The 23,403-nt window shown below is 38.3% G+C and overlaps 8 protein-coding genes across 9 annotated transcripts; 1 reads left to right on the top strand and 7 right to left on the bottom strand.

Annotated features, from left to right (window-relative positions):
- Nucleotides 1–914: 914 nt before the first annotated feature.
- On the bottom strand, nt 915–3,794 carry LOC114542602 (UPF0489 protein C5orf22 homolog). Its single transcript, XM_028562112.1, has 3 exons — nt 3,317–3,794; nt 2,537–3,109; nt 915–1,932 (listed from the first exon to the last, which is right to left on the bottom strand). The coding sequence occupies exons 1-3, from the start codon at nt 3,727–3,729 to the stop codon at nt 1,536–1,538; spliced, it is 1,383 nt and encodes a 460-aa protein (XP_028417913.1). The 5' UTR covers nt 3,730–3,794; the 3' UTR covers nt 915–1,535.
- Nucleotides 3,795–3,849: 55 nt separating this feature from the next.
- LOC114542603 (aspartate aminotransferase, mitochondrial-like) lies at nt 3,850–7,229 on the bottom strand. Its single transcript, XM_028562113.1, has 12 exons — nt 7,049–7,229; nt 6,436–6,595; nt 6,162–6,278; nt 5,883–5,942; nt 5,721–5,794; nt 5,449–5,536; nt 5,290–5,358; nt 5,164–5,199; nt 4,906–5,056; nt 4,540–4,782; nt 4,384–4,457; nt 3,850–4,232 (listed from the first exon to the last, which is right to left on the bottom strand). The coding sequence occupies exons 1-12, from the start codon at nt 7,129–7,131 to the stop codon at nt 4,110–4,112; spliced, it is 1,278 nt and encodes a 425-aa protein (XP_028417914.1). The 5' UTR covers nt 7,132–7,229; the 3' UTR covers nt 3,850–4,109.
- Nucleotides 7,230–7,536: 307 nt separating this feature from the next.
- On the bottom strand, nt 7,537–9,525 carry LOC114542596 (kelch-like protein 12). The gene has a single exon (XM_028562106.1). It carries the CDS (start codon nt 9,498–9,500, stop codon nt 7,656–7,658), a length of 1,845 nt encoding a protein of 614 aa, XP_028417907.1. The 5' UTR covers nt 9,501–9,525; the 3' UTR covers nt 7,537–7,655.
- A 309-nt stretch (nt 9,526–9,834) lies between these two features.
- Nucleotides 9,835–13,069, bottom strand: LOC114542597 (N-acetylgalactosamine-6-sulfatase-like). 2 transcript variants are annotated; one of them, XM_028562107.1, is made up of 13 exons: nt 12,815–13,069; nt 12,567–12,690; nt 12,306–12,380; nt 12,049–12,151; nt 11,733–11,943; nt 11,500–11,618; nt 11,181–11,317; nt 10,949–11,052; nt 10,667–10,803; nt 10,472–10,574; nt 10,271–10,392; nt 10,020–10,137; nt 9,835–9,942 (listed from the first exon to the last, which is right to left on the bottom strand). In XM_028562107.1, the coding sequence occupies exons 1-13, from the start codon at nt 12,914–12,916 to the stop codon at nt 9,856–9,858; spliced, it is 1,542 nt and encodes a 513-aa protein (XP_028417908.1). In that variant the 5' UTR covers nt 12,917–13,069; the 3' UTR covers nt 9,835–9,855. The 2 variants fall into 2 exon arrangements, with proteins under 2 accessions (XP_028417908.1, XP_028417909.1); XM_028562108.1 differs by lacking the exon at nt 12,815–13,069 and having other exon boundaries at nt 12,306–12,376; nt 12,567–12,586.
- Nucleotides 12,998–14,365, top strand: LOC114542601 (trafficking protein particle complex subunit 2-like protein). The gene is made up of 6 exons (XM_028562111.1): nt 12,998–13,052; nt 13,155–13,248; nt 13,617–13,695; nt 13,800–13,887; nt 13,960–14,039; nt 14,106–14,365. Exons 1-6 carry the CDS (start codon nt 13,020–13,022, stop codon nt 14,146–14,148), a joined length of 417 nt encoding a protein of 138 aa, XP_028417912.1. The 5' UTR covers nt 12,998–13,019; the 3' UTR covers nt 14,149–14,365.
- Nucleotides 14,366–15,036: 671 nt separating this feature from the next.
- On the bottom strand, nt 15,037–17,015 carry LOC114542600 (polyadenylate-binding protein 2-like). Its single transcript, XM_028562110.1, has 9 exons — nt 16,653–17,015; nt 16,413–16,530; nt 16,252–16,310; nt 15,996–16,102; nt 15,818–15,905; nt 15,596–15,744; nt 15,406–15,464; nt 15,223–15,251; nt 15,037–15,103 (listed from the first exon to the last, which is right to left on the bottom strand). Exons 1-7 carry the CDS (start codon nt 16,857–16,859, stop codon nt 15,434–15,436), a joined length of 759 nt encoding a protein of 252 aa, XP_028417911.1. The 5' UTR covers nt 16,860–17,015; the 3' UTR covers nt 15,037–15,103; nt 15,223–15,251; nt 15,406–15,433.
- Nucleotides 17,016–17,465: 450 nt separating this feature from the next.
- LOC114542599 lies at nt 17,466–19,770 on the bottom strand. Its single transcript, XM_028562109.1, has 2 exons — nt 19,588–19,770; nt 17,466–18,769 (listed from the first exon to the last, which is right to left on the bottom strand). Exon 2 carries the CDS (start codon nt 18,741–18,743, stop codon nt 17,817–17,819), a length of 927 nt encoding a protein of 308 aa, XP_028417910.1. The 5' UTR covers nt 18,744–18,769; nt 19,588–19,770; the 3' UTR covers nt 17,466–17,816.
- Nucleotides 19,771–20,830: 1,060 nt separating this feature from the next.
- LOC114542614 (neurogenic locus notch homolog protein 1-like) lies at nt 20,831–23,054 on the bottom strand. Its single transcript, XM_028562125.1, has 5 exons — nt 22,919–23,054; nt 22,392–22,575; nt 21,838–22,055; nt 21,628–21,678; nt 20,831–21,298 (listed from the first exon to the last, which is right to left on the bottom strand). Exons 1-5 carry the CDS (start codon nt 22,977–22,979, stop codon nt 21,162–21,164), a joined length of 651 nt encoding a protein of 216 aa, XP_028417926.1. The 5' UTR covers nt 22,980–23,054; the 3' UTR covers nt 20,831–21,161.
- Between the last annotated feature and the right edge of the window lie 349 nt (nt 23,055–23,403).

The raw sequence follows: 23,403 nt of genomic DNA, 5'->3' as shown, positions 1-23,403 counted from the left end.
AAAATTTGCTTCCGAGGAAGCAAAAATGTTTCCCATCAAATTCAGAAACATTATATGTTTCCCAAGTGTGATTTTGGTTGCGGAAACATTGTTTCCATTTTTGCCCATATATATATGTTTCCGCACTTTTTACCAATTAGAGCATGCGCATAACAAAGAGTAGATATATATTTACTCTTTGCGCATAACAAACAAGTGAAACAAAACAAAAAATGCCTGAAAGCACAATAGCAGTTGTTGTAGACGAACAAAGCAATAATAAAAGGGGTAAAAGCGAACGAGTGTGGAAAGATACTGAAACAGAGAAACTGATAAGTTTGTACGAAGCAAGAAACTGTTTATGGGATGTTGGTAATGCAAATTAGTTTTGGTTTTAAAAAAATAATTGCTTCATAGGACTGATTTCCTCTGAGCGCTGTATATATATTTTTTGTTTCTCACTGATGTTTCCCAGTGTTTGCCCACCCTGGGAAACATTGAGAAACATTGGCGGGAAACAATGTTTCCGAAACAATGTTTCCTAGTTTGCCCAAGGCTTTACGTTTAACCAGATTTAATGAGTGCGAGAAATGCCAAGCATACCTTGGAATACTGACTATAAGTTTACTTGGACTGCAAATGCCTGGGAAGGCAATAATTGAGTTGCAAATTACGCTGATGTTTTCAGTTTTGATGCATGAATTATAACGCTGGGCAAGTGCAACCAGTTCATTCACATATGTAGACGGATTTTGCATAATCGTGGCTAGAACGTGGATCCGTTTCCTTTCTTCAAGGGCGACACACGTTACATGAATGACACTGTGAAGTAAGCTCGCATGCAGCCTTGGCCCTTGCACGAAGTCGACGGTTTTTGTTCAAAACGAATCGATGAAAATGCAAATGCAAATATATTAAATATTGCTTCTACAGTAGATGATAATGCAAATATATTAAATATTGCTTCTACAATTAAGTTTCAGTCAATGACATACATTACAATTTCTAAAGACAAAGGTCTTAAAGACTTAATTGTTTCCTGAGATCTACAAAGTCAACATGCAGGCATCTTGTGTTCCAACCTACATGCATAGCTTGCTTTACAAGACACAAAACTTAAATCCCATAATTATAAACCTTTAAGAATACAACAGAACGTGCATCCATGACAGGATTAACATTACTAACATTCCTTTCAGTCTATTCTTGATTCTCTTTTTTCCGAGCTATTTCGACCCCTTCTTCTTGCCATTTACTGATGCTCTCATTTGGCTTAATCAACGTCAACAGCGTTACGGTGAGACAGTCTCTCATGTACAACAAGAGTGCAACTTCGACGACGAAGTAAAACGCGATGCTGAGCCAAAACTTTCCGAGAATCGCATGAAACAACAATGAAATACTATACCCGACTTCGCAAGCTATAAGATCACCGATAATATTTTGGTACGAGTCGCCTTTATATTCGCCCGATGTGCCGCTAGATTCTCGGTACCGTGCGATGACCTTTTCGCTGTTCTCCAATACTTCCCACGAAAACTCGAACACGAACATAGCTAGGTAGCCGTAGCTCGGTCCAAAGCCGAGCAGATACCACAAATAGTACAATACAACTCCGTGTAAAACGTGTGTAAAACTGTACGGGTCAAACATATACTGAGAAACCTTCGGGCTGTACCATTGAGGAACGAATAACGGCGACCAAACGCCGTTATGCCAGGCCATATTTTAAACGGTGAAAAAGATGTCGATATTTCGCTGTTTGCTTGTTTGAAATTTGAACAGCCTGTGCCGAAGACGCGGTCTTTTATTACAAGATAACAACAGCACACCTGCCGTAGCGTCACGCACACCTGAATGCAACTGACGTAAATTTGTGATTCTGAAGCTCCCTGACGTATGTGAAGTGAAAGGTCTTTGTATTTCGCTTTTTGCAGTAGTAACAGATCTAGCCTGACCCAAAATTAAAGATATTTGGTGACTAACTAGTGTTACAGAGCTTCACAGCCTAGTTTCCGTTTGGTCGTTGGTTAGTTTCATTGACGATGAAAGTAGACTGTTGTTATTCTACTCAGCCAGGACTAATATGATTGAATGGGAAAAAAAACAAACCGCAAGTGTTGCACATCCGGTATTTTTAAATGCACGCAATTAGCAAAACATACCAGACAACGTACAGGGCTCAGTGGCCTATACGTCAGAGCGAACGTCAGAGCATCTGACGAGCGAGCTTTGTCATGTAGCTTCAAGCCCGTTCTCCACTAGGCGAATTTGTTCGCGCGAACAGATAAAAGTAGGAAGCGATCCTATTTTTCGCGGCGAATTTTTTCGCGAGCCAATCACATCACTGGATTTCAGATATCGCTTCGCGTCGCGCGAATAAATTCGCCTGGTGGTAAACGGGCTTATATAATGACATAACGCAGTACTTACGTCCCTAAACAGGAAAACAGCTATAGTGTTTTTCAACCGTTTTCTCTGACGAAATTACACTAGGATTGAAAGTCACGTAGCTGATATATGGCAAATATTTAATTGCTGCAAATGTCATACTCACTGAATGCTCTTCTTGGTGACAATCAATGCCAGGGAATTGGTAAAATTTTCGCAGTTCTTCAAATTCAGCCTGTAAAAAGAGTGGCAGCAAAATTGCAAACATTTTGGATGTTTGTGGGCATGCTTTACATACTTTTGGTTGAATTCAAAATGAATAGAGCAAGTACAAGCCTCAGTAAACATTGTTTTGAAGGGATTGAAGGTGGAGAAAAAGTCCATGTCAATGTCCAGAATGAAAGGTTCCTCCAGCTGAGATGATATTTGACTGATAAACAATTGAATGTCGCTTTTTACTTTCCCATCCAAGCAATCACTTTTATGTGAGGAGATATTTTTTGGCTTGTCCTGAAGGCATACGCATTCATTTACAACCAGATTGCCACCACAAGCCATCATTCCTCCAGGAATATTGACACTCAAGTTTTCTTCTGATTCATTACCACAAGTTAACTTGGACTGCAAACAGTTGACAGGCATTGTAATGACAACAACAGCAAGTTCTTGACAGTTTTCTAAGTCCTTCTCCAATGCACATAGTCCGTCTTCACAGAAATACTTCTCAAAACAGGAGACTCTAGGGGATCATATTTTCACAATAAACTGCAGTGGTTTGTGTTCAAAGTTTGCAAGATCCAATAATCCCGACCAACAATACCCCCGACCAACAATACCCCATGCAATTTTCCACCTAAAATTCAATTACTTTAATGAACATTGAATACCTGAAAAGCCTATTTCATCCCTAACACCACACCTACATCCACAACCTCTGCATTATTACCTTATCGCTCCTTCAGACTTGTGTCGACCAACATGAAACATCAAAGTTTTGTCGGAAATCTGGTTCGACCAAGGTGGCTTGACCCATATAACCTTGCTAATATGTCCAGCGTAAACTGCAGGTAATATCCAATCCGCAATACTAATAACATCAAACAATATCGCTTTGTTATAAACACTTTCAGCTTGCATTTCCAACGGGGCCATCAAGTCCGGATGGGAATCAAAATGCAAAAACGTTAAGCCAGAAAATGGCAAATATTTTGACCCGATTGCTCGGTAAATATACGGCAATACTTCTTGATGATATTCGCATATCCACACTGGGATTTTCTTGTACAGGCGCAACTCTTTTTTGCGTTTTTTGCCCGGTTTTTCTGCGACGTTAAATTGCACTCCTTGGACGCCGGCCATATTGAAATTTAAAAATCGACAGCCCGCACTCAGGCTATACTCAGGGGTAACGTCAGGCCTTATTTTCAGGCGCTGCCAGCCAGGTTAAATGGTTAATAGATAGTTTATTTCATGATTCTCTCCAAAATAGATCAACAACACTATACCTAGTTCTTCTAATACATAAAATTTAGGTTGAAAATTCGAGCTTATGTCAAGCAAGGCATACGGAAGTTAAACCATCATAACCATTATCTATCCATTAAATCATCATCTATCATTCGTTCGCCCGCAAATTGTAAGACGCAAAACGTAGGTCTGTCGGTCTGTTTTCTGCCTTTCAGGCCCCAAGAATCAAGACATAGCACTAATATATTTACTAAATAATTCCAATATTGTCTCTACTTAGTCACTTCGTGAACGCATTCGGCTAAATACTCAACATTTGTTGAACTCACTCCAGCCACCGACATTCTGCCATCTTTCGTAAGATATATTGAAAACTCGTTGGTCAGGCGTTCAACCTTTTAAAAAGAGAAATACCAACTCTATATATTTTGAATGCAAAAGTCCAGTAAGCCAGAATAGTCGGCTATTATTATTACTCAAACCATGCCACTGAAGTAACATTATTTCCACTTTTCGAAACATGTCAATCAAAAATTAAACTCTCACCTGGTCAGGTTTTAATCCTGTGAAACAGAACATGCCAATTTGGTCTGTGATATGCGACCAATCATGTTTAGACCCTAAAAAAGTGCAAGTGATTATTTCCACATCATTCTGCGATATGAGCTAAACACCACTGCGTTGGCATCACATGCAAAGTACCTAATTTCTCCAAATTACTCCTAAGTTGTTCTCTCATTGAGATAATCCTGTCTGCCATGCCTTTCAACTCGACAAGCCATTGCGCCCTCAATTCCTCGTTGTTTAAAATACTAGTAACAATTCTTCCTCCGTGAATTGGTGGACTTGAGTACATCGGACGAATGAGTATCTTCAATTGCGATTCCACAGTCTTGGCCCCTTCTGGCGACTGACAGACGACCGTCAAAGCGCCAATTCGCTCGCCTTTTCAAAAGAAGTATAAAAAAGTATTAAACTGAATATTTCGCAGCATTAAAAGGTTGATTATATAATGCGGCAGCGGCATATAGAAAATGAAAAAAGGAATAAAGTCAAAGACATACTAACCATATAAGCCCATATTCTTAGCATAGGACTGCGTAACAAAAACTGACAATCCTTGGTCGACAAAATACCTCATAGAAGAAGCATCTTTATCGATGTCTCCGCTTGCAAAACCTTGATAAGCCATGTCGAAAAACGGATACAATTCGCGTTTCTATAAAACAGGTTAATCGTCCCCAAAAAGCTTCAAGATTAACGCAATTTAAAAACAGAAATGTCTCGTTCAAATCAGTCTCACTCTATATAATTCAATATACACACCTTCACAACCTCGCATATTTCTTTCCATTGCTCCATCTAAAACGTGAATGAACTTGTTTCAGGTATATTCAAAATAAGGAACGCGTTTTCTACATCAGCCTACTGCATGTTCATTTTCAAACGCACCTTTGGATCGACTCCGGTGGGATTATGAGCACAAACATGAAGTAAAACAATTGATTTCTTTGGTAAATTCTAAAACGGCAAATATTTGCTTCATTTATGTCGGAAAAATTGCGAATATCTAATTGAAAACACGGCGAAAACGGTATAAAAGTTAAGTACGTTAAGATCTTCCAAACAACCATTGAAATCAAAACCACACGTTCCTGCATCATAATATCGATAGGTCTTCATATCAAAACCGGAATCTCTAAAAAACAAGATACAAATTCATGTCTCTATAATCCTTGGTTTCACTCTGCTTATTTCAGTCTCCCAAGTCTAACATCTCATCATGTTGCAAAGTGTTACTGATTAATTTGTCAATTCGGCAGACAGAACAACCTTTGAACATCCAGGGAATCCCCCTCTGATCTATCAGGTTTAGTACTAACCGAAAAATAGGTATATGGTTTCCCCACGTAGGATTGGGCATATAAACCACCTTCTCACCCGGCCAGAATTTTGCCTGTAATGACATTGAGAAATTGGTATAAATATAATTTATTTAATGTAAATTAATTTTCATATATAGTAATTTAATATGATATCCATACCAAAAACGCAGCACCAATTCTCAAGGCACCTGTGCCAGAAATAGTCTGAACAGTTGCATTCTAAATGAAGATTGAACAGTCAATATGTCCGGCTTGACTTATAGGTTGAGGAGATCTATAGGAATGGGACCTGATATAACAACAATGAGAAACTTGAATGCAAAACCCACAAGAAAAACATAGAAAATAGTTCAATCTGTGGAATGCGACATAGTGACAAAAATAGAATATGGGATAGTAAATACATATCAATACATCTACTTGTTTTAAAAAACTCACCAGACCATTCATATCTTTGCCAAAAGCCAGTTGTGCAGAAGCCTTTGCAAATGCAGGCATCCCAGCTATTGGTGCATATTCCTTGTCAAGGTTTTCTGAAACTATCATACTCTCCGCCTAAACAATAAAGCTTAATTATTACTCATACATAGTCCTCACATATGCTCTATGTTTTAACCATTAGCTTGCTAGTGCACTATTCTATCTGACTTAATTTTAACTAGTGGCATGAATCAAGTTTTTATGTGATCAAATCAGCCATCTTCTGAAGTACCTTCTTAACAACAGGTAGAACATATGGTTTTCCTTGGTTATCTCTGTAAGCCCCGGCACCAAGATTAACTTTCTTAGGATTTGGGTCTTTTTTGTATGCCTCAGTGATCCCGAGAATGGCATCTGGTGGACCCATCTCAATATGCGACCACCATGAAGAACTATTAAACATAAAGTGAAGTTAAATAGTAGGGGTTGCCACTTGCGAATATCTATGCATGGTGAGTCCAATGGTAATGATAAAGTGGACCAATTTAAGCAACTTAATCAAGACCATTTTTGTTCCTGGCATATCAGCTAACATTTCAGTTAACGCTCGTTTAATGTGGCCTGCGAAAGTACTCTTTAAAAACGAAGGTCCCCAACAGGAACCAATATATGTAATCAAGTACAATATTATAATCAAGTAATCAAGTACCGATTGTCCGACTTCGATATAATTTTTGCCATTAGCTTGTCTCAGAAACGCTTGCTTTTTTATATTAAACCCAAGTAACAAAATTACTCAAATGAATAGTACAACAAAATTCCACAGTACAATTTTACACGTGCGTCATCAAAGGCAGTCATGAATATGGTAGGGGCAAAATTTTTCAAATCCAACATTTATTTACCTGGCTCTGTTGACGACACAAGAGAAACCTGAGATGGAAGAAAGTCTAGACTTCAAACATCGTCCAAATTTAAAACCGATCATATCGAGAAGTAATTTTTTGTAAAAAGTCTTCTTTTTTCCCTCTTCTTCCAACTTTCTACTGGTTAACCGGTTGCCCTACCTATTCGTCCCGGTGCTATTGTTTGCCACACGGCGCCTTATTTGAAGTATTCCCATGTAAAATAAAGCACACGTGGATGGCATTTGTGGGCTCAATTGATTGGATTATGATTATGATTATGGATTAGAATGAATTAGATTAATATTTAGAAATTGTCTCAATTCATTGAGTGCTATAGCCCTCTCCCCAGGTCTTAGGTACAGTTGCTAAGTTTTAAAAGGAACAACAAAAAAGATTTATCCATGACCATATTGATTTTCATACTATTTACAAATTAATTTTAATATATACACAAGTAATATATACACAAGTAAATAATAGTCGTAAGATTTGTTGTAAAAGAGTTGACAAAATTGAAAAAGCCTTACATCATAACAAGTCAAACTAATCTATAAACATATTTACATAGTTTTTATCCTGCAATACAGTTCATCAACAAGGTTCCCTAATTTCCCTTGTCTGCGATCATTGGTAAAAGTGTTGCAAAGATCTCCCCTTTCAACTGCACAGCACAGCATGCCGCACCTTCCAACCTTGACGGCATACACACAGTGCTGGTGATAGTCCAAGTACCTTTCCTGGAATCATAGCATTCAACGCTGTCCAAATAACTACCATGAAGATAGCCTCCAAACACATAGATGCGATGACCCACGGCTGCAGCACACGACCTTAGCCTTGCGATGTTCAACTCAGCAATTGTGTTCCACTGGTTAATCTTGGGACAATACACTTCACAGGTTCGGAAATTTGTCTGAATAGTTGGGCCCTCAGTGTAGACATTGAGCTGACCGCCAAACACGTATATCTTTTGGTTAAGCTCAACACCGCATGCTCCGTACCGCTGAGTCTTCATAGGCATTACAGGAAACCAGGAATCACACAAGGGATCATATCGCTCAACACCCTTCAAGACTTCAGAATTGTCTTGTCCACAACATCCACCAATGGCATAAACAAAGTTGCCACATGCAATCAGACAGTGACCCTCTCTGGCTTGCATCATTGGAGATAATGTCTCCCAGTTGTTGATGGCTGGGCTGTAACGTTGAACTGTGTTGAGGGTCTTGCCACAGAATCCACCTGAGATGTACAGGTAATCCTTCAGGAATGCAACCGCTACCCCAATATGACCACTGCACATTGGTAACAATCGTTTCCAAGGCAGCCCGGGCTGGTTCAAGTTGAGACATTCAATACACGAGTCATCAGCTGCAAGGCTTCCACCAACAGCATAAACAACATGACCATGCACGGCAATACCATGGCGATAACGAGCTATGTTCATGTTCTTTAACAAACACCACTTATTAAGCGAAGGAAAGAAGCAAAAAACACCAGCTGTGCCACCTTTTCCACGTTCCCAACCACCGACAACCAATATAGCCTTGTTACCATGATAACCAACCGGCTCTCCTTGGCTTGCCAGATCATCACTATTTATAGCCATGACATTAATGCTTTGGACTGCTCTTTTTAGGATATCGCTACTTTTTGCATACTCACGACTAGAAATAACTGTGGAGATATAACCATCAGGCAGACAGGTTAAATCTATGTAGTTAATTAACTGGTCCAAATGTTTCGCCCTTAACGAAGAGTTGTGATCGATCCATTTCAAAGCTGCATCAATAGCTTCACAATCACTGGCTGCAAGTCCCTCGCTTCCTAATAGTTCAATGATATAACTCACATCCAAACTCAGAAAACCTTTACTGTTTGTTATACTAAAGAAGCTTGCCAAAACCAGTTCCTTTGCTTTGGCTCGCAGCCTCTGACACTGGTACCGATCAGCAAAAATCCAAGTGGACAAGCAGTTATCAAAATTCAAGTGCTCGTTTAGAAAATGATTTTCTGCTAAATTCTTCAGTCTCCCAAGCATCAGATAGTCGGCGGCGATGATCAGGTCAAAACTCTTTTCAGCAGATAAAACTATATCACCGATATAAATGTAGTCGAGAACATCTTTCAGTACTTTTACATTCATACCGTTTAAACGTATTTTGTACTGTTCTCTTTCCTTCATGGTCGAATTGAGAAGTCGTTCAAAGTACGGACTGCTGGCAGCAAGTACATTTCTGTGCGCAAGCATCTCGCCTTCCTCAACCAACAAACATACATCGCAAAACGTTTCTGCCTGGCGGTACTTGTTCAGCGTTTTCATTATGGAGTGGCTGTATTCAAGGTTGCTCAAATTCTCCTCGCATGTTGACGGTGACTTGCCCTGAGCCTTATCAACGTAGTTTTTTATCATAACATCCATTGTGGAACGCCTCAAAGTGGAAGCCATCTTGGTAATTTACAAACTGTGACCGCGTGTAACAGCGAGCTGGGTACCAGCTGATGATGACGTCATCGCGTGACGTCAAATGGTAGCTAAACGTCATCCAGCGACGTCATCATTACTTACTTTAGTAATTGCATTCATTTACCCCTTGATTAAGCCACCATGGGTTAAAAAAAATTTCTTATTAATTCGCTTGTGGTACATGAGTGGTGGTACACACTGACCTATATTAGATCAGTGATATAATTAGATCTAATATAGGTCAGTGGCGGTACATCACTTATTTTCTCGTACTTTTCCTATGAATGATATATTATCATTCAACAAATACTATAATACTGCAACCAGGAGACTAACTTCAGTGGACCCACACGCATCTCTTTTGGTGAGATGGAGGAATTTTCAAGCATTTCTTGATCTTTTCACAGCCCGGAGGTGCCCAGTTCTAAATAAAATATTGAGCATGAAAACATCTGAAACTGTGGCTAAAGGACCTCCACCCAGAAGCCTCCCACCACTTACCATCACAGCTGGATCACACCAGTTCAGTTGTGGTGTTCCACGTTTCATTTTTGACTTATGTTCTTCAACTATATTATCAATCATAGTCATGGCTGTCTTGTATTCCTCTGCATCATTTCTAAACCAGATGAAGGAAGAAATATATTTGCATGGCTGAGGTGATACCATGCAATATACTGTACCATGCATTTACCGAGAGCAAAGGTCTCAACATCGCCAACATTCATGTGAATTAACAAAGTGAAACATACCGTATGGGATATTTTTCCCCAGGATCTCTTCCCAAATGGAATAGTTTTGGTGAAGATGTGTAGTTCATTTGTTCATGAGTTGTTATATTTGCCACGCATTCACCAGGACAAAAATTCACACCCTTGAAAACACATTAATTTGTACAAATCAGAACCAGTTTGTTAAGTTTACTAGAGAGGAAATTTCATGTATATACTAACTTCTTGATACTCCGAAAGACTATTTGTCCATGTCCAGTAATGAGCTTTACATGAGCCATATCTTACAGCCATCATTTCGTCTCCACGGTAGTAAAATATTGGCCTAAATGACAAGAAATGAAAGCTGAACAAATGCTGATATCTTCAAAACCAAATATCAAGGGTAATCCATACGAATTTACGTAAAAAACAAACCTATCAATATGCTTATTTTGTGTTAAAACTGGCAACAAATTGATTCCATCTATAATGCGATCAGTTGGTGGTTCTACATTTGCCAAGTTCAACGCAGTTGTGAATATATCCATCAGAGATATGGACTGCTGACTCATCTAAAAATATGAAAAGTGTCTCAAGTCAGAACTTTGGATTAATTCAATGACATGCATTAGGTATCAGTATATATATGACTGGCCTGTAGGGGAATTAACTAGAGATATGATGGATACTAGAATATGAAACTGTAAGTACACAAACCTGACCAGGCTTTATTTTACTAGGCCACCAAGCAATTGTTGGTTCTCTCATCCCGCCTTCAAATGTTGTCTCCTTACCACACAGAAACGGACCATTTATCCCACCTAAAACGTATATATACGGAACTTTTTTACCAAATTTTTATAAACTTTATATTTTCCAATGTTAGGATGAAAATTTCTACTTGTTAACAGTGCCCATAACAAAAGTTTTCCTTTATTTCAAAACATACCATTGACCTTGGCATACAAAGCTGCTCCATTATCTGAGGAAAAGATCACAAAGGTGTTATTGTCAATTTTAAGATCGACCAATTTTTGGAGGATCCTGCCAACACCACTGTCTAGTTCCAATACTGCATCACCGTACCTGAACACAGTAAAGTTAACCCTAAGAAAACAATTCACCAATGAACCACTTTACAATTAATACTTGATGGTTTCGATTCAATACTAGACTGTTTCCTGACACACTTCCAAATATAACACAATTAAATGTCTTACTACAGCAAGATGGAAACCTGAACAGAATTGTATCTCTATGACACCTACAATCCACGGTTGCTCTTCTGTAAAAATTCCTCAGATGCATAAAGTGGAGTATGGGTGGCGTCTGGTGCCCAGTACAAAAAGAATGGACCCTTTTCCTTTGAAATGAAATTCAAGGCTTCCTAGAATGGTTATTTAAAATAAGATGGCAATATTTGAAGTTTGCTGGCCATCAGTTTCTGTGAAAACATGATGCTATTAAGCCAGGCCACTTAACAGCTATCCTGGCTTCCTACCTCTATATATAACTGGGTTAGGTTGGATTCCCCAGTTTTGGGATTGATAGGAAACTCCTCATAATACCTTCCTATCATGTACTGATCTCTATACACAGGAATATTAGGCAACGAAACATCATTATACGGTCCAAAATGACAATTTGGTGCACCAAACCACTCATGAAATCCATGTTTGAGAGGATGGTACTGTGGTTGCTGACCTAAATGCCTAAAAAGAGAAAGAAAAGTCTCAGTGAAAGATGCCATACAAAGTTTTCAGTCCAGTTACATTTGTGCCTCCCAGTTATGCTATAAGCACAAATACATCAATCACCACTTTCCCACAATCTTATTCTTATAGCCAGCTTTTTGTAAAAGTTCAGGCAATAAAATCTCATCATCTGGGATCCCACCAACAATATTTTGTGGAGTATAACCTAGAAAAGAAAATGTTGAATACATGGTTTGCTTCTTGCTAGTCTAAAGTAATTGTATCATTTTGAACAATTATATCAAGAAATTTTCTTTTCACAAAAAAAATAAAAGTTCATGGTATGTCAAACAGTCAAAGATCTAACATAGTAAACATACCATTGCGTGCATGTGCATTTGTTGTGTAAAAACCATTCCTGACAGGCAGCCGACCAGTGAGTAATGCAGCTCTAGCTGAAACCATATGATGGTTGGTTAATCATACTTTCAAATTCCAGGGGTTAGAATCACATTATTAATTGGAACAATTGGCATCATGGAGAGGGCGTATATACCCATGTACTCCGTCAGTGCCTAGGGAAGAAGCTTATATCTTTTCAGCATGAAACCCTAAAACATGCAGCTGTTATATGCACTTACATGGTGAACACAGTGGATTTGCAGAGTACGCATCAGTTAGTACCATCCCTTCACGACCCATCTTATCAATATTTGGTGAGCCCCCACTGGGATTGCCAAATATACCAAGATCCCCCCAACCCATCTAGAAAGAATGATCGGAGACTTTGGGTCAGCCAGAACAGCTAGCATGATGCAATTAAAATGGTACCATACATAAACAATTCTCTCTAGATAGCACCATCTACAGGCACACGGTACATACGTACATCGTCCATAAGCATGACTATGATATTTGGTAGTTTGTCCATTTCCTCAGCTTGTAAACTGCTGCAACAAACAAGAAAACAAACCACGGAAATCCTCAACATGATTGCTTTACTTTTGGCAAAATAAACCAATCTCGAGGACTAATTTGCTTGATGAAAATTTCAAATTTGAAAGTGGAGGCACTGGCTGAAAGCCTGAAACAAAATGGCTGTTTGTGTCGCTGTAATAGCGAAGGAAGTAAGGCAATCTAAATGCTGAATAACTTCTCGAATATTTCTTTTATTCACGTTTTATTTGCGGGAATTGTTTGGGCTAATCTCGAGGATTTTTTCTTGCTAGAATCACCCGCTATTCTTGCGGACAATGTCTCCAGAAGAAGAGTTGAAATTTCACTATACGGTGCACACCTCCCTGGATGTCGTCGAAGAGAAAGGTAGGCTTGACGAAAGTTTAATCACGTAAAGATTTTCATGGATATGGTCTGAAAAATGAATATAACCATCGGTATTTCTTATAGCAGAGAGTATAGCAGAGCTCAATTTCGGAGAATCGTGCTGCTTGATGACGTCATGATGACGTCACGACGAAGGTTTAAGCTTAGGATTATAATTATCAGGCTGGGAAAATCAACTCTCCCAAGAGCGAGCTTTCCACACCAGATTGGCTGCTTGCTGGCTTCAAGAATCCCTTTTTAAAAACGTCATATTTTATTATCTATTTTCATCAATCCCTTTTTAAAAACGTCATATTTTATTATCTAGTTTCATCAATCCCTTTTAAACGTCATATTTTATTATCTAGTTTCATCGTTAACAAAAAGCTCAAATGACCCGCGAGAGCTTTACCTGGGTTTGCTGTATCCAACAGAAGATTATAAAGTGTATCCTAAACTTTATATCCTGTAGTTTATGCCTTAATTTCATGACAAAGATCTGAACAGTAATGAATCCAAGTTCACTACATTTTCTTTCTTAACACAGAAAGATATGGCTATGTTACGAACACCAAGATCAAATTTGTTGTTGTAGTTGAGTCAGCCAACAACCTATTAAGAGACAATGAAATTAGAATGGTGTGTATCTAAACAGGTTTAACACAGTTGTAAAGTGAGTTTTGTCTTTGACCTGATTTTCTCTTCCCCTAGATGTTTCAACGTCTCCATGTCGCATACACCGATATGTTCTGCAACCCATTTTATAACCCTGGAGAAAATATCACATCCAGGTTAGTTTTGTATGTTATCGGATATTTTCCTCTATCATTATGATATTTCTGTTTATGATCTTTCAGGCGATTCGAAAAGATTGTGGAAAACATGATGAAGCAAGACTAGAGATTCCAGGAAGACATGCTTTGTTGAAAGTGATGTCTCCTTTGTAGACAGTAGAAGTGTCACTTCCAATGCAGACTAAACCAGAGATTGAGACCACCAAAGTCTACTCAGTTTTGCATAAAAATTGCAAACCAGGGTCAAAATATTTGTAAATAATTTGCCATGCATCGATAGCAAACAACTTGATGATGAATTAAAGTTTATGTTGTCCCTATCACAGCATAGTTACCCACATTTGCATGGCACAACACAAAATATGTGCTAAGTCATGTAATGGAAAGTTGGTCATAAATGGAGCACACACAATATTTTCAGGAGACAGGGAAATATTTATTTTTAGCATCAAAGTATACACAAACTGCTAGGTATATAGTTCTCATCTGTCCTAAGAATCAGCAATTCCCGTATCTCTATGATCTTTGCTACCAGTTTTTCTGATGGAAATGAATACAACAAATCCCTGATTCTTAGGACAATTGTGAACCAGACCAATGCATATTGTGGGAAAACAAAATTCACCAATGTGATGAAATATGACCAGGTTTGATATTTCTGTCTTCCTCATCAAAACAACTGATCTTCCTTTTCCACAGTTCTTTAACCATCTCCCAAGTATAAAGAAACTGAAGTCAAATCCATGCTATACAATGACAGATCTTAAACTCAAATTTTGATTACAACTTGTTCCTGAATTTGACTTCAGAATAAGTATTTCTTGACTTGATTTTTCCTGGAACTCCTGTTTCTGTTTAAGATATGGATTTCAAAGATAATCAATTTACACTATACACAATGGTAAGTCTCTCATGGCCTTTTTTATCCAAACATTTTTTTCTGTTTTTCTAACTTTATCTCTTAATATTTTCTCTTTTTTATTTTCTTTTTTTCTTTTGTTTTTTTTTCTTTTTTTCATCTATTTTTTCCCTTTTTTTTCATCACCTTCCTTTGTTACAACCTTTAGAAATTTATTAGAAAACATAACTGAAATACCACAGAAGAGCAATATTCCTGGAAGTGTCTAGAGAGGAAAATACAGAAAGGAGTCTTTACACAAAATATCCAAGTAATAATCACCTCAAAAATCCACGGAAGGGCAACATTGGCTAAAAAACAAAAAACTGTTAAAATTAGGGCAGTTAAAGTTTAATCTTGTTAAATTATTAAAACTAGGGGAATGAAGGACACAACGAGTTTTTTTAATACAGAAAGACATAGAAAATTAGGAGAAAATTTAAACAAAAATTAATCAACTCAAACCATCCAAATAAATAACTTTGTTGTCCATTCAGTAGGGATACCATCCTCTTCGCCGAGGCCTAAGAATAAAACACATTTAGACAGTTACTTATTTTGTCTGTTTATCATATGAGTATCACAGAAAAGCCATGAAAGCTATCGCATATTGATGATCATGTTCCTTAAATACAAGAATGTTTCTCTTTCGTACCTATACATTCCACGTCCTCGAATCCTTGGTCTGTAACCTGGATAGTACCCAGGACTATGAAAACCACGAGATCTACCACGTCCCCGGCCTCTGGAGAATCCACGGTCTGTTGAGCTGATGCCCGGTTGGTTGGTCCTTTTTGGTACAACCTGAATTGAATTGAAATGCATATCAAAAACTACTGTCAGACATATATACACAGCAAACAACTTTGCTTCAAACCTTGATCTGTCGACCTTTAAAAAGCGAGTCTGTTAAAGCAGTGGAATTGTTCACGCTTTCTTTGTCGGCAAATTCAACGTAGGCAAAACTAAAATATATCAGAAAAGAGAAAATTTTAACGCTAGGAAAGCTATCTGGAATTTGTTAGGACAATGATTTTATCCCGATGCTAGCTCACCCCTTTGGATGTCCAGTGTATTTATCACATAGTATTGTTACTCTGTTTACTGATCCACATCCGTGGAAATGTTGTTCAAGTTCTTCGGCAGTTGCAGAATAATCTACCTACAAAACACAGAAGAATGAGAGGAAATATGGAAGAATTACTAATGGGAACATTCTGGATGCATAAATTCATCGGTGAAGGAAAGGAAATTGTCTGGAGAATGTCAAGGTGTGCATCTTAATATAATATCATTTTCAAAGTTTCTTACATTTCCAACATAAACTGATCTTGCATCAACCTCTTGTTTTTCTTCGAGAGTTGGAAGTGCTTAAGAATAATGGACATTTCCATATGAGCATAAAGAGGGAAAAAAGCACACAAAAATATAACATTCACAAGCGTTCATTTGTGAGATGTTCATTTCATCACCTGCTGTAGTTGGGCTGGCGCTTAGATTCAAAGATCCTTCAATTTCTTTCTGCATATCTTTCAGTTTTTCTGCTTCTTCCTCCATTTCCTTCACTCTAGCTTTGATTGCTTCAAGTTCCTGGTCGAAAATTATTCACTTAATCACACTTTGAAGATCATCAGGTGAACAATCGTCAATTGATCGATCATTATCTTCTTGCAACGAAACATATGAATGAAAATAATTTCAGATGAACTTACCGGGTCATCAACGTCGTTTCCATGATCTCCGGAGACATCCAAAACATCGAGACTTGGATCTAAACTTGTTTCTAAACCTAACACACCGTCGTTGCTTGACGAATCTAACCGTTCTAATGACTTGGGCCAACTAAATTCCCCATCTAGGCCTGGAGACTCTGAGATGCTGTTTTCACGACTCCTGGAGTTCGAATCTTCGTCGGCCATAATTTACAGATTTGGAAAAGAATTGCCGATTTAGAAAAAAATAAAGACAGGCCCGTTTATTTCGCTCTTTTAAAACAGCAATGTTTAAAAATATAGACGGATGGCAAAGGATTGAAATAGTAAACAAATATAAATCTTCTTTATTCTTTATTTCGATTTTGGAGGAGAAATGAGCCTGCAGTTTTAATATTTTGACCATTTGTGAGAACGGAAGAACGTCATTTTGCTAAAATATAGTGAAAATGTTCCAGAGCCTTAAATGCTGCGAAACTTACCGAGAAGCCATGGGTACTATCGGGTTTTGAGGCATACAGGGTGAACAGAAACCTCCTGAACCCAGCGAGCTTTCCTGAGCCAATGCTCTGAACGCGTAATTATCGAGTTATCGGTTTTAACTAGTTCACTGATAAAGGGACTATCAGCATACAACCCCTCATGACGCCCTCGTCAGGAGAGTCAATATTTTATTGCTAGTTTTTAGCCAGGTTTCTAAAGCTTGCGAGAGCCAGTCCGTATAGGCCAGGACAGGTGAGTGAGTATGCTGGGCCCAACCTTGTTTACGGCCTCCTCCATCATAACACGTATATTGAGTATATTTTACCACATATCATTTTTTCAAAAAAAAAGTTTAACAGAAAGTTTTAGCCACGTTAAACCTACCATAACCCAATCCCAATCTACTATAACCCAATCCCAATCTACCATAACCCAATCGTAACTTTCTATAACCCAATCTGAACCTACCATAACCCAAATCTTAATCTATCATAATCCAATCTTACCTACTATAACCAAATCTCTCTAAAAGGACAACTAAATTAACTCTATTATTTACAGTTTTCAAGTGTTATTTCAGTACTGAAACTACCGTAGGTTAATAATTAAGCGAGAGACGATGTTTGTTCCAAGGTAAGTCACTGTAAATATCAAGGTTTTTGAGTTGGCCTAGCGAGGGACTTACGGGATGTCTGGGAACTCCAGGGATGGACATGTTTGATCACTATCTACCGGCAAATAATCCTCTAGTGTATGAGCATCGCTTCGTGGATCAATCAATTCAATAGCAGAATACGTTTTCCCTGATCTTATCTGGGCTCCTTGGGTAGTTATTTCACCTGGCCACTGGGATTTTGAGGTGGCGAATGATCTGTGGTCCTTTTCCTCAGCCTGCCAGCCTTCAGCTAAGTTTAACACGTACTCCTGGTCCCCGCCCGCCTCCAGCATGCCCGGCACATCCCAAGTAAATGTATCCTGATACTTCATTTTGGCCGAACTCAACGCGGCCTCATTGCCACCTCCAACCACTCGCGTGCTTTGAAAGTAAGGCCCTGGGGAGGACTTGAGTAAGGTATTTGGAGCTTTCACGCTAGAACTGTCCGGGATAAGTTCAGGAGGACCGAAAATTTCATTCGTGTTTGCTAGAGAATGCTCGTTACTGCCGACTGCATTCTGACCGTAAGCGCTTGCAGAAAGACAGGACTGTTTAGGCTGAAATATTATGTCAGCCATTGTCTTTTGCACTGAGCGTTGACTTCTGTCCTCGTGGTTCCGTGCAGCGGTGTGAGAGAGGAGGAAACTTGATGTAACAGGACTAACAGCCTCGGAGGTAAACCTGCCAAGTAATCCACCAGAATGCCTATTACCGGAGGTTGTACGCAACTTCTTGCGGGCTAACACCTGAATGTGGCTTGCGACCTGTTTTCGCGACCTTACTTTTCCCGTTTTCATATATATGTAACGAGATATGAGCTCGTTTCGTCCGTACATTTTGTCCTTCGCTGAGAGCATAATTTTTTGCCGTCCACAAGGCGGATAAATTGCAAGCGCCTCTTGAAAGCTCTTCTCAATCTCTCCAGTCCATAATCCATCTGAATCATCGCTCATATCTTCTGTGGGTCAGTCGTTTTCGGCTGAAAAACAAAAATCATAAACTGTTCTCAGTGAGGCCTGATTTCCACTTCTTGTGTGAACCCCTAAGTTCTTGTGAATCTGTGATAAAAGTTGAATTTTCCTAAAGTAAACTCAAACGTTTCAAAATAAAGATTACGTGAACAAAATCGTGGTCGGAAAGCCGGCTCAGTGTTATAACTGACTGCCTTCATCAAATACTTTTTTCAAGCAAATTTTTCAGCATATACGAACTTTTTCTTCCGAACGAACACATTGGAAACCGTATAAAATATTAAACCGACTTTATCAATCGACCAAAATCCTGCATTCTAAAAAATTTAAGGAGGAAATCTATTAAACGAAATTTCAAGCAAACTTGGGGTATCTATGTAATATTAGTGCGCTCATAATTCCTGTGACAAAGATATCCGTTAATAAATAAACTGCGCTACCACACGAAAACTAAACTTATAGAATATAGACGGAATATTTTTGGATCAACCGAGCAATGATGTAGGATTTTCATGTTCTTTTTATTTGATAAAATTTGATTTAACGACATATGCTTCTCGTTCAGTTGTTAAAGTTAATTAAACCTCTTCCCTACATCTTCAACATTCGTTTGTGGCTACGTGTTAATTCATTTTCATGGTAGCAACTCAATTCTTTAAGAATGAGACTAAATGTGACACAATGAACGAAAAAGTCAGTGATTTAACGACTTCACAATCTACTGTAGTCCTTTCCTATGTTGAACTTAGGACATAACGGGTGCGCGCTGGGGTGATTGATAACTTCTAATAACGTTATTGTCGTTAGATGATTCAGTTCGACTAACCTTACAATATCCGATTAGTTTTCAACGCTATACAGACATACCAAACCACGGTCAGATTACGGTCGTTAGCGCTCCTGAACTGACAAATGAATCTGTGTGGATATTTTCCAGTTGAACTTGACCTCAAAAGTGGATACAATATTTCAACTTTATATGTATCAAAAGCCGTACGAGTCACCTGTGATTTCGTGTCAACATTTGCATGCTTGATTTCCCGCGATGAAATCGTTTGACAAGCGTCCATCAATAATTTATACGTACGTCGTTTGGTTGCAAAACACTTTATTATTCCGCCCTTGTATGCCTATGAAACTGTTAACACTGATCTCTTTGGATTGAATTCCAAATGTATTGCAACAGGCAATGTGGAATTTCCCAGCAATGGCTGTAGACGAGTTTCATTAATGATTTTCTCAAACCTGAAATATTTAGGCATGAAGATCACCAGATCACAAATTTGAGATATTTCAGTTCAAACATGTTTCTTTACTTCCCTTGTACATTCAGCTGAATCATTGCGATCAGCCAAACTGAGGAATGTCAAGCTGAAATATTTTTAGTGTAAAAGTCTGCATGTACAAGCCAAAATATTGAAAAAAATAAAACCATGAAAAGCAACCAGATTTCCTCAAACAAGTTTTATTTTGGCGCTGTCCATGCACTATAGCATTCGTTTGTTTTATTATAGAAATCCACTCGACAAGATCTCTCCGAAACTGTAAATTTAACGGAATTTCGTAGCAGGTTATGGAGGGTAAACTGACGGGTTTTCTTACTTTTTGCAAGGCAGCGAGCAGAGAAATGTGTGTCAATATTTGTGAAGTAGGGTCTAATTACTCAGTTCTGTTGTTCTTCATTTAAAGCGTTTTCCTGAAGTGCCATTTCGATTGACACGTTCTTCGTATATTTCTCAATCGTTATTGCTTTCTATAACGTTGAGTTTTCGGATTTGTCTCATGCGTGTATTTGGCATAAAAAAATCATCTACACTTTAATATTTTGCAATCAAAAACCTCAATCAATTGCCTTTCGAAGCCATTATGTAGTCTTTCAATGTACAAAACTCATACGCAATTTGCTGGTGGTTTGGTTGAAATCATTGAAGCCATAAATTGACGGTACCTTTATAGTTCTACGCGGGTGTAAGAGAATGTTCGAGAACCTGCATATGAGGGACCTTGAAATAACAACAGGAAAAGGTTTGAAAGAGCGATAAAACAACGATCCGAACATCTGAGGTTTTAAACACACAATTATTTAATTGATGATAAATAAATCAATAACGTATTGCTATATGCTACTCATGCAGTTTCTATATATGCGGCAGAACAAATCCAATACAGTTTTAGACCGTATCAGAAAAGCACAACCACGTTAAAGAGTAAATTTTGCTTAACTTAAATGAAATAATATACAGTGGAATATTTATAATTATACTTCCAGTCAGTGAAGACTCACATGTTCACAATATTTCTAAATCTATCTCACTCCTATGCCGATAAATTAATCCTAAAATCCTTTAACTACGCTCCTTCCTATCACCTGACAATGTAGTAGCCTTGAACGTATTTTCTTCACTTTTTTCCCCTCGGAATCTCGCAATGCGGTCCCCTATACTCATCCGGACATTCACACACGTAATCATTAGAATTCTCCAGTGTGTAACATTCTCCACCGTTTTGACAAGGATTCGGGTAACATGGATCTACAACTAGAGGGGCAGTGAAACATACTTCAGACTACAGAACCATGCACGAGGTGCTCACGTGAACCTGATACACATACTGCTACGGTGAAGTCTCGCAATACAATTGCAACGAGAACCACGCTAATCTCGTACCTTTGGCTTCAAGAGAAAACCTAAGCAGCATTCAGCCGTTATATCTAGATCAGTCGCTATGAAAAGCAAGCCCCGGTTAGCCCCGGGTAATTATAGTTCACTGTCCCCAGGCACTCACGTTATCTTTGGCCACTGATATCTATACGATAACTGAATGCAACTTGAATACCCAAAAGACTTGATACACTAAGTTGTCTTACCTGGCTTTTCAGTCGTCGAAGCAGCTCCTCCGCCAATGCAACCCTCAGGTACTAGAGAGAAAACAAAAATAATCAGAGAGTATCCTGAATGTGCGATACAGCAGCGGAAATAGATAGAAGCAAACATACAAGTACTTCATTTAGCTTGAAAGAAAGACTCGTCTTATAAAAATATCATCCAAGTCCATTAGGACTCGTTAATTTACTTGCCTTCAGGCATGACCTCGTAGATGTAATTATGATGTTCTTTTCCTACACATTCATTAGGACTGTCATCAACGCATTGTGTATAATTGGGACGATAACCCCAACAGCTTTTAGCCTTTTTTGTTTCAAATATTTCCTCCGAATGCTCCCCTGACCAACACTCGCCAAAAAATTGCAATCCATAGTAACGATAGCCTCTTTCCTTTGCCAATTCAGCACATCTTTAACGAAAAATTTGGCTTCAATACATCTTATATCTGCAATAAGGTCAACAAGCTTTACATCGTCTCTCGATCAAGGTTCAGTTTGATGCTTCTCTTGTGAGTATACTTATCACTACAACATAGGGAATCTAACAAACTTTTAGATCTAATGATTCAATCCTTCCCGCACTAGTGTTCTTCCAAATGAGTTTCTCAAAGACACGGTAAATTCGGGTCCTCGTACTAAGAGGAAAGGCGTGAAGAGCCTCTTTAGAGTTCTTATCCTATTCGTACAATACCATTACTGCGGAAAAACTAAACTAATGCTAGTTGTGGTGCACTCCAGTGACTAACCTGCAGGTCAGAGCTTTCAAGAAATCATGCCAACCGTCGTACCAGTCTATTCGGTCACGCCAGTTCAGCAGCAGATCAGGAAAATGACGTTCAGAAGAGATCCTAGTATAGGAACCTGGGTCTTTATAGCAGCCAACCTTAGTGTACTTCACTTTGCACGGGCATGGCACTGAGGAACCATTCACTATATGATGATAATTAGTAAAAATTCAGTCGAATCAAATCGTTGATCGATTAAGCCTAGCATGAAATCGTCTCTTTTGTCGCGCAAATAGTCAAGTCTTTGAAACGTCTCTTTCTTACAGTACTTGTTTCTGATTTCTATATCTCTTATCAACTCTCCTAATCATTTAATGCAAAGCGAGTAATCTGATTGTTACATCCCACATAATAATAAATATATCTCAGAGCAGTACTATAGTGCCTTTAAAGTGGGTACAAAGATTACATTCTATAAGATTCAAGTTCGATAACCTATTTTCAAACTAATAATTCCAAGAATATATTCTAGAACGAAAAACTCATACCTGCAACGATTGAAAGAATCCCCAAACATAACACGAACATTGGACGAAAGGCGAGAGCCATATTCCTCACAAAATACCTTCCTTATATATTTCACCGTTCTTTCTCTGGCTAGGAAGACCACAGCAATCTAATATTCAAGTGCGAATTATTCCTACAGAGTCGCGAGCTTTTTTTATATGCGAGGACTGTAACAATTAAAATTAATTGAAAACAAATTAGAACACCTGATCACACTAAGATCGATATCGTAATAAAATTTCTACTCCCAAAGCGCGTGGTTTGGGAGAAATAGATAATATAAAAAGTAAATTTTGTAGGAATTATTAATTTACACAGCTAAGCTTTTTCTAGGAGCGTCTTACTTAATGTATATGCAGCTAAAGCACTTGTACAAACAGAGACAGTAAATATAAATACGGTCTTCAATTCTTCTCGTTGTATTCATGAAAAGAAGCCACTTTTTTACTGTCAAAATGATATATTA

This window comes from Dendronephthya gigantea, unplaced genomic scaffold (genome assembly GCF_004324835.1).
Source record: "Dendronephthya gigantea isolate DGI-Jeju-01 unplaced genomic scaffold, DenGig_1.0 000370F, whole genome shotgun sequence".
Taxonomy (NCBI): Eukaryota; Metazoa; Cnidaria; class Anthozoa; order Malacalcyonacea; family Nephtheidae; genus Dendronephthya; species Dendronephthya gigantea.
Note: the sequence above shows the minus strand (reverse complement) of the source record. Positions and strands in the feature narration are given on the sequence as shown.